This window comes from Zea mays, chromosome 9, assembly GCF_902167145.1.
Source record: "Zea mays cultivar B73 chromosome 9, Zm-B73-REFERENCE-NAM-5.0, whole genome shotgun sequence".
In the NCBI taxonomy this organism is placed as follows: Eukaryota; Viridiplantae; Streptophyta; class Magnoliopsida; order Poales; family Poaceae; genus Zea; species Zea mays.
Genome location: NC_050104.1, coordinates 15,469,012 through 15,479,181, shown reverse-complemented (window position 1 = coordinate 15,479,181; position 10,170 = coordinate 15,469,012). Strand labels below are relative to the sequence as shown.

Genomic DNA, 10,170 nt, shown 5'->3' with positions numbered 1-10,170 from the left:
TGCTAGGTAGTGTCGATTGCATGCATTGGGAGTGGCGTAACTGCCCAACTGCATGGAAGGGGATGTTTACTGGTCGGGGTAAACACCCTACAATGATCCTCGAAGCTGTTGCCTCATATGACCTATGGATTTGGCATGCATACTTTGGCATGCCCGGTAGCTGTAACGACATCAATGTTCTTCAACGTTCTAACCTGTTTGATTCGCATCTTACCCATGGTTATTAAAACGTCGTTTAAACGACGATTAAGCGTCGTTTAAACGCTAAAACGTGATTAGCGGCTAAAGTGTCCGCACGTTTTACAAAAAACGCGTAGAACGTCCGTTCTGGACGTTTAAACGACGTTTACACGTCGGAACGTCCGTTCTGGACGTTTTCTCTGTTATTTGGACGTTTTACGCGCCTATACCCTAGTGGGCCTTAATGGGCCTCTACCCAGCCGGTCGGCTAATCCACCGCGCCCAGGAGCCGGCAGATGCCCTTGCGCGCTCCAGCCGCCATCGCGCCCAGACGCAGAGTCGCGCCGGGAGCCGCTAGCCGCCAGACGCCGTCGGCGGCCCTCCAGGCTCCAGGTATGCCGCCGGGCCCCCTCCTCCCTCCTCCATCCGCCCTCCAGGTATGCCGTCGGCCGCCCTCCAGGCTCCAGGTATGCCGCCGGGCCCCCTCCTCCCTCCTCTCTCCTCCCTCCTCCATCCGCCCTCCAGGTATGTCGTCGGTCGCCCTCCAGGCTCCAGGTATGCCGCCGGGTCCCCTCCTCCATCCTCCATCCGCCCTCCAGGTATGCCGTCGGCCGCCCTCTAGATAGATTGGTTACAGCAGTAAAAAAACATAAATCAAGTTGCAGGCACCACTCCTGATCCAGTGTAATAACTGAGTATCAACAGAATTGAGAGACAACAACTGTAGCAACGAAATCACAACCCAGCATCAAACTCGATTTGCACATTGAGAAATTCAGAACCAGTGTGATAACTGAGTATCTATTTGGTTTGTGAACTCAACTTATGTATGAACTTATTCTATATTTGAAATTCTATGTCAAGTCTGAAAAGACGTTTCAACGTTCGTTTAAACATTTAAACTTTGAAAAGTTGGTTCATAACGTTTTAACGTTTTAACGCTTTAATAACAATGATCTTACCGGTGATAGTCCACCAGTCACTTTCTCTGTCAATGGACACACGTACAACATGGGATATTACCTAGCAGATGGTATTTATCCGGACTGGCCAGCGTTTGTCAAGACAATCCGTCATCCGTATGATGTCAGGACACAACACTTTGCCACTATTCAAGAGTCCGCTAGAAAAGACATTGAAAGAACATTTGGAGTACTACAGAAGCGATGGGCCATAGTTCGTGGTCCTGCATATGGTTGGTCTCCACAACACATTGGAGATATCATGAAAACTTGCATCATCTTGCACAACATGATCGTAGAAGATGAAGGTCCTTCGTCTTTGAACACAAGCTTCGACAACATCGGAGTTTTGGCCGACACTTCTCATGGTTCGATGTCCGAGCGCAATGAGTTCATAAACAATAGGTACGACCAACTACATGATCCAGTTAAATATAATCAGTTGCAGGTTGATCTAATCCACCACCACTGGGCGCGGCTTGGATCGGGAGCTACTTAAGTATGTAGTTTATGTTAGTACCATCAATAAAATGTCGTAGTGTCATGTGTAATGTCGTATGTTCTGTTTGTCTGAAGCTAGTATGCAGTAATGTCCTAGGTTATGTTTGTCCCAAGCTATTATGTGTAATGGTGGAATGCAACTACTGCAATATCATGAAGCAAGTCTACTATTATTATGCAACAACATTATTGTACAACCAGTACAATGCGCAAGTGCAGAAACATAAACTTGTTCTTCATTCTCAGAAAAATGACAAGTGCAGAAACATAAACTTGTTCTCGAAACCATGACACAACAGGAAAATGTCAAGTGCACAAGTGCTGAAAATAAACTTGTTTTCTAAAACAACTAACAATACTTCCTCAACCACTGCAATGTCTTCATGAACATTCACTTGCTTGACGACGAGCTTCCAGTCACCCTTGCCAGAATCTCCTGTTGTTTCGCCTCATAGTACTGTCGAAGGAGGGGGTTACATTTTGTCAAATCCATGCTCAATATCAGAACCTCCTGTTCCGTCTCCTCCTTCACCTTTTGTCGTTCCATCTTCATCTTCTCTAGATTAAGCTTCTTCCTCTCCAATATGAGTTTCTGCCTCTCCTGTTTCTTCATGAACTCCAACTTCTTCTCCTCAGTTGAAGCTACTGATTTGTACACAGATAACCGTTCCAAAGAAAGCTCACCCATCCGTGTTAGGTACTCCGAATCAGTGGATGATGTGTTCTCTGATCTTTGCTTCTTTGCCTTTTCCTTGGCTGAATCACGACCAAGCGGTCTCTTCGAAGTAAAACTTGATGGAGCTGAGTCTTCACCACCATCTAAGTCAATAGTATTTGATTGGGTACCAATAGGGTTCGATGGAGGATTATGGTTACCCATGTGCTGGTCCATCCATTTTGGTTGATCCTTCAATATGGACCAACAATGTAAGAAATGGAAGGGCTTCTTTTCAACAGCAGCAAACCGAGTAGCCGCAAGAGATGTCTGCAAAACATATAATGCATTTACTCAACCGCTGGGATGTACTAAAGTACAATGATGAAGAACATATGCATAATACAACATACACTTACCTTATCTGCATCAGTCATGCCACTTGGGTTTTGTCGAAGCACATCCATCATGTATCCAGCAAATGTAGAACATTGAGTTTTGATACTGTCCCACCTGCTCATGAGAGATTTTGTAGACCTCTCTGGCATTGATCCTCTGCGAGAGTTGTATGCCTCTGTAATCCGATTCCAAAATCCTTGACGCTTCTGACCAGTGTTCATAATGGGATCACAACTCACAGCCAACCAAGCTTGACAAACCCTCATATCCTCTTCAGACGTGAAATTTGCTAGCTTTGTGCGTTGAGGAGCCTTCTTCACAGGAGGTGGTGCTGGTGATCCCTGAGCTGGTATCTCAGGCGAAGGAGCAAATGCAGTGTTCTGAAACTGAGTGCCGTCATCCTCGGATAGGTAACTTCCATATTGTGCCATAACTTGGTTCTAGTCGGTACCCATGCTGTACAATGAAGGTACTCGCACAAAAATAGAACATATTTAACTAAATAAGTGTAGTACATTTCAGGCAACCATATGAAATGAATACAAACCATGACACTGTTATCAGTCTCATGCACAACAAAGTCAGAAGTGGCGAGGACTACATATATTGCAAAGTTCATAACATTACGCATTACCAAAGATAGGTATGGACAAACATAACCAGCATATGAACTAAAGCAGGTTCTTGTGGCACACATCAGTTGTGTTCACATACAAAAGACTAGTACGACATACATAAACCTAGCACATACACCTAATCTAGTAGGGATAGGTGTCGTCGGTGGAGTAGTCACGGCCGTCGTCGTAGCCGACGATATCATCATTGTTTAACTCTGAATCATAATCAATCAGAAGCTCGTCCTCTGTTTGTGATGATTCAGCAATTGGTGTAGGGGTCATGTGCTCCATCTCCCAGTCTTTTTCCAGTGCAAGCTGATCAAGGTCGTTGGCGAGGTCCTCGATCTGAACTAATGCACGATTCATTTCATTCAAGACTGGTCCGCTAACTGGTTGGAAGGCACCGTGGACGACATCGACGATGTCGGCACAACGCTCCTCCACTAGTCTGATTAAATGAGCGAGTGCTCTTCGGAGCTTCGCGTTCTCCGAATCCATGGTCTACATAAACCATATGGTTGTGTTAATATCTGTAGGTCAAAATTTTATGTATACCGTGGCCTAGTTCATAATTTATAATGGTAGAGAGTGTATACAAATGGATTGTGAATAGCAGTCGATATGTTTTTGTCAATACACACCGCATTCAAATGTTGTGACTGTCAAAATCAATAATGAAGATAGAACCTAGTGGTGATCATTCTGTGTGTCGAAACCCTAAACCTAGTGATGATGATTTAGTGTGTCAAAACCTGTCGCCAAGTATTTGTGAATACACATCGATTCGCACAACAACAAGTATTTGTAGCACATTCAATTTTTCTCACTGTCAATAGCAATAATCAAAACTATACCAACTGGTCAATGAAGCCTACAAGCATGGAATGTGTGTTGGCCTAACCATTAACCCTAGATCTGGACGAGTTCTACAAAATCAACTACTTCAATCATAGAAACGACAATGGATCTGCAATGGGTACCTTTTTCTCTTCGGATGTGGAGCACCGGAGCTAGTGGAAGACGATGAAGATGGCGGCGACGAGATGCGCTTGCGTTTCTGCGCACCTTCCTTCGTCGGCGCCGTGGATCTTTTGAGCTTCTTCGCAATGGCGGTTCGACGGCGACGAACACCGACGGTTGCACCGGACCCTTGGATCTCTGTCTCCTCGCGGGCCACCTCCTTGCCTCCAACCATCGAGAGCGGTCCGCCGCCGGACCCGCTCGAGCACGGCCGCTTCGAGCCCAGCTTGCTCGGCTCCGCCGACGAGCCGCGCCGCGAGGCCCCCTCGCCGAGATGAATCGAAGTCGCCAGCGACGGGAGTACAGCGCGCTCGGATTTTTCACCCCCGCGCGAGCCCGACGACTCGCCCGGATAGCGCACGTCTCCAAGTCTCCACATCTAGGGTGCGTGCGGCGTCCTCTATAATTTAGAGTGTCATTTAGAGGACCTTGCTGGGCGCCTAGAGGAGGCTTCTGAACTCTAAATTTAGAGTACAGAACGCTTTACAGTGCGTTGTTGGAGCTAGCCTTAGTCCTCTGTTTTTGTGGTGGAACTGAATGTGATGTGTCAAACGCGACGTAATGCCGTGGACTGTGATGTTGCCCGCAAATGACAGTTCTGTTTTGATCGTCTTCTGTTTTGTGGTGGAACCGGACGTGTCTACCGCGACGTCATGCTGTGTCACTCAACCAAGAGGAATAAAGACAGGAGCCATCTGTTTTGTGGTGGTACTCGACGTAAGACTATCCGCAACGGTTGACTTTAAATTTTTTCCCCTATATCACTTTTTTACATCACATCATCAACATTTCATCCTCTATTTTTTATCTCCCGCAGCGGTTCACTCTAAATTCTCCCCTATACCCCACAACAACTATAAAATATCATTTTCTATATCTATTTTTTATCCACTATCAATTTTTTTCCAACTATTAAACTCATATGTGTTGTAAATATAAAATATCATTTTCTATATCTATTTTTTATCCACTATCAATTTTTTTCCAACTATTAAACTCATATGTGTTGTAAAGCGTGCAGGGAAGGGGGAGAACAGTGCTCCCCTCAATCTGGCGTAGTGCGCTACTTTACTCTTGTACTGTGCATGGTAGAGGAGGCAGTAGAGTGATGCGATGCACCGTTTTGTCGGCTCCTGTAGCCACTAAAGCCGACGGAGACCAGCGCGTAGAGAGCACTGCTGCGGCGGTAGAGTTCCCCCTACAGGCCCCATGCAAGGGGAGAGGGCCGCGTAGGGGCAGCCTTGCAGTTAGTCTCACCCGGGGGAGATGATTTTTGAATTTTGGTGCGCGCGCGCGCGAGCGCCCGGGGTCTGCGCACCGCCAAGACAGAGAGGCGGACCAGGACCATACAAATACAACGCTTTCTCGGGAGCCGGCTCCGTCTTCTCGCTTCGGCAGGGAGGATTTTGAAAAAGAGCGACGAAGAGACGGGACGGGGTCGGGGATCCATCTAGTCCCGAGACGGCCCCAAAATCTAGCAAAGCCGCCGCGCCGGCGCGTTAGCCCGGCAACTGATCCCCACCGCACGTCCGCTTCTACAATCCGCACGCGAAGCGTCCCCTCAAGATGCCGCGCCTGACGCCGGTGGACGCGACCCTCATCCTGGACCACGTCCTGGGCGACCCCTCCGTCCCAACCGCCGCCGCCCACAAGTTCCTCGACGCGCTCCCCTTCCCATCAGACGCGACCCCGCGCCTCCGCCGCGCAATCCTCCTCCGCCGCCTCGCCGCCGACCCGGTCTCCGCGTCCTCCCTCGACACGCTCCAGCTCCTGGCCTCGCTCCCCGCCTCCACCTCCCCAATCGCCGCCGCCCACGTCGCCGTCGCGGCCTTCCTCGCGTCCTCCGCGCCCGACTTCGACGCCGCCGCCAGGGCGCTCTTCGCGCGCCCCAGCGGCCGCGCGCGCCGCGCGGTCCACGAGGGAGGGCCCCCCGCGCTCGCCTCTGATGACGCCATCGCCACAGTGGACCAGTTCGAGGCCGCCGTCGGGAACTCGTTCTCTCGGTCCATCCTCAGTAGCCTGTGGGGCAACCGGGCCGCCGCGGAGGAGCGGGTCAGGGAGCTCCTCGCCGACGAGTGGACCGCGATTGGGCCGTCGCTGCTCGAGGCCGCGGCCGTGCGGATCGTCGGGGATGGAGCCCTCGAGACATGGGGTGCCGCGGATCAGGCCACCCGTGCGAAGCTCCGCATCTTGGGTGAGGTTATTTTTGTGTGTGTGTGTGTGTGTCTGTGTGACAGTCCAGGAATTATGGTTTGATGAGTAAAATTTATTGGTAGCCTCTGAATTGGATTAGCCACGACGTTATGGTTTTGTCGTACCATTTTCCTCTATCCCTGACCCAGATGGAGCAGAGAACATAGCATACAATAAACGCAGATGCAACTCAAGTTTACACACAAGCAATGTACCCTGTTGTTTCTTTCAACAAAAAAAAATATTGACCGTAATTCCACATTATATTTTTTGCAGCAGCATAGCTCAATGAGTTGGATGAGTTACTCAGCTTTGTTTTGGACCTTTGGTAGATACATATGTGGCGTAGGATTCCAGTAGATTCCTTTATATGTGGTGCAATTCAGGGAACTAGCATGTAGTGGCCTTTGTCTTTTAGTGATATAATAAAAAAATGGGAATATTGAGTGGGAATTTAGAGGGCATATTTATGTTGGTCTGGAACTCTGGATACCTATTTGCCTTAAAGTGTTCTCTCTGAAACCACAGCCTTAAAGTGTTCTATCTGAAACCACCCTGAGTTAAAGCTGTCCCGAACAGACTTTGGAGTGTACTTGCTAATTTTGCTGCTTCTAGGTTGTTGTTTATCGTAGATCGAACTACATGATTTTCTTGTGAATACTTTTGACGGTGCTACTACAATATTTTAATGGCTTTATATCATTACATCAGCTATTTTAGTGTCTTTTTTGTTTCTCTGCGGCTAATGTTGCTATTTGATTTTGTGATTCTATGCATTCCGTGCAGAGCAGATTGGGTTTCCATCTCTTTTGGGCCAGCTCTAGGTCTTTATGTGCATTGCTAGCTGCTAGATATTTTACTTTACCAATTTGTTGTGATTCTGGTGTTCACAAGGTCAGGGCTTCATAGTCTATAATAATTGGTTATATGAAATAAAATTTACAGCTGGAGAAGAAAAAACACATGAGATTCTGGGCAAACTTGAAGAACCTACCTCCAGTGCAAATCTAATTTCAACACCAGCTGTTGAGAAGGTTTTTTTCGAGCTTAAAACAAGCTGTACTGACCTTCACAGTGTTGTGGGGGATCTGCTTCCAGCTGCAAAGGCAGTTGTAGATGATATATTGGCTGCAAGGATGGAGAAAGGCGTTAGTTTGAAAGCTGAAGAAGTAAGAGGTCAACGAACAACTTGTGGCACTGCAGGCCCATGTGCTCTTAACGATAAAGACAGGGGTTCAAGTATAGGTAAACCTCGCAGCCTTATGAATTGGAACCCAACAGCACAGACCTTTCAGGTGAGCATTTGTTAATAAAGGAGTTACCTTTGCTTTTGAACTTTGTTCACACTGGACATGCTTTCATTGTTAAATTGAATTTGTGACTGTAATAGCTAGCTTTTGTTCCCGTTTTGATTGAAAATGATATCAGTGCATATATCATGTCAATATTTTGCATTAAACAGTGTGTGTACATTTTATTCATTTATCTGTTGATTGACTTTTCAGTACAAATTGTTCTCTACGTTGCCAACTTTCTGCTCTTGTCTACATTTCCTTTTTTTTTTTGCAAAATCTGGATGATATGTGTTATGAAATATTTTGAGGATATATGTGTTCTTGGTAAGATACTGTGACCATGACAAGAAATAATCAAATGGTGTCACAAAACCTAATAGTTGTAGGATTTTGTTTCATTTTAGTAAGGTAGCTACTGAAATTTGGATTTTGGATCATGAATGCTCTACTACAGCCCCTCCTTATGTTACACTCAAACGCAAACTCACTGTAGTCTAATTTAAGCTCAATCAAGATATCTCATAACTTTTTAGTTAACCTATAGGATAGCTTAGTATCACAACCGCAAAATGTTAGATTCTGGTCATGTTTCTGAAAAGAAAACACTTGTTTGCAGTGGGAGGAGTCAGGTCCTGAGTGTTCAGAATCATCGTTACGTAGACCGCCCTTGCCGATAGTACCAGTTTCTCCTTTGGCACCACGAGTAAAGAAGAATGGGCGTAGGAAGGCAAGGAGGTGGTGCTTGTTAGAAGAAGAAACACTAAGAAAGGGTGTTGAACAGTATGTTTTGTCTTGATGTTCTAATTTATTTTATTCTTATTTGACATCTCAACTTTCTTGTTCTAAAACAATCACATTTAGATTGCTGTTGTTTTATGCTCATGGGTATATTGTGCTTGTTTCATGTGTAGGTATGGTAGGGGCAATTGGAAGGAAATTTTAGATAACAATCCTGATGTTTTTATCGGCAGAACACCGGTGGGTATTTGGTTATTACAGTAAAGTTGCTGTGGTTTCCAGTCAAGGTAGTGACGGGTTGTATGTTTGATGTATTGTAGGTGGACTTGAAGGATAAGTGGAGGAATATGATTATCCGATAATGTAATGGAGAAATATGTAGGTGTCAAGTTACTAGAACCCTGACCAGCGTTGGAAACGAGCCAGCTCGGCTCGCCCATTGCACGAGCTCAAGAATGAGGCTCGGCTCGGCTCGAAGCTGGCTCGTGAGCTGGCGAGCGCTCACGAGCCGCACCGTAATAAATATTATTGCATTATAACATAATTAAAAATATATAAATGTGGAATATACAATTATCATTCAATATTATGAGTAATCTAATTTATGAAATGTCATAAATTTATCGTCAAAAGCTAATAAACGACCCTATTATCCATAGATTTATTTAATATCCATTGCTATTTTGTAGATTAATTAATTTGGCATAGTTCGTGTGTAGGCTCGTCTTGCTCCTTTCGAGCCGAGCCGTTCTGAGCTTGAGCTTTTTTTCAAGCCCTACCTTTGACGCTTTGGATAGGACAAATTTAATGCTAGACTAGGGTTGGGAAAAAAGCTCGAGCTCGACGAGTCGGCTCGGGCTCACGACGGCTCGACTTATCGACTCCGTGCTTAGAACGAGCTTGAGCCGAGCCTCTTTTCTAGCTTTAGAAAAGAGCGAACCGGCTTGGCTCGCTGCGGCTCGCGAGTTAGATCATGGCTTGATCCAACAATATTTTGTTACATAAAATTCTAATTAGCATATATTGTCGATACTAAATAGATGATTAGATTAAGTTTTTGAGTTTATGGTACAAAATTAGTCTATTTTCTATATTATATTAGTAATATGTTTATTTTACTAATCTAAAATGTTACTCAAATTATTTTTGAGATTTTATATTATATTTTAGAGAGATATTTCACGTTTATGGTCAGATGAGCCGACAACGAGCCGAGCTGAGTCAACTTTTAACGCTCGCGAGAGGAGCGAGTCGAGCTCGGCTCGTCTGTTACTTGATCGAGCTGCAGCGAAATGGAGAAGAGGTGTTTCCAATTTGTTGCTGCAAAGTTCGGTCTCTAATGATTTGGATAACTGTCCGTTGGTTCTTGGGCTGAATGACAACAAAATGGAGATGTGTTTCCAATTTGAATCATTTTAGCTTAAATTGTTTGATGCTTATGTGTATTACTAGTTAGGTGTTCGTTCTTTGCAACTGCATACAAAATCGATAAAATTATTTGCCAACAAACAATATAGAACTAGACTTATATAAATCAAATCTACTACAATTACAACAAAGATGAAATGTCGTTGTCGCAGTTGACCAAGCTCCCTTGCGGCCACACATGG

The 10,170-nt window shown here is 45.5% G+C and overlaps 1 protein-coding gene across 1 annotated transcript; it reads left to right on the top strand.

Moving 5' to 3' along the window:
• Positions 1 to 5,711: 5,711 nt before the first annotated feature.
• On the top strand, positions 5,712 to 9,923 carry LOC103637987 (uncharacterized). Its single transcript, XM_020544177.1, has 5 exons — positions 5,712 to 6,528; positions 7,473 to 7,822; positions 8,439 to 8,602; positions 8,734 to 8,800; positions 8,881 to 9,923. Exons 1-5 carry the CDS (start codon positions 5,901 to 5,903, stop codon positions 8,920 to 8,922), a joined length of 1,251 nt encoding a protein of 416 aa, XP_020399766.1. The 5' UTR covers positions 5,712 to 5,900; the 3' UTR covers positions 8,923 to 9,923.
• The last annotated feature ends 247 nt before the right edge of the window (positions 9,924 to 10,170 follow it).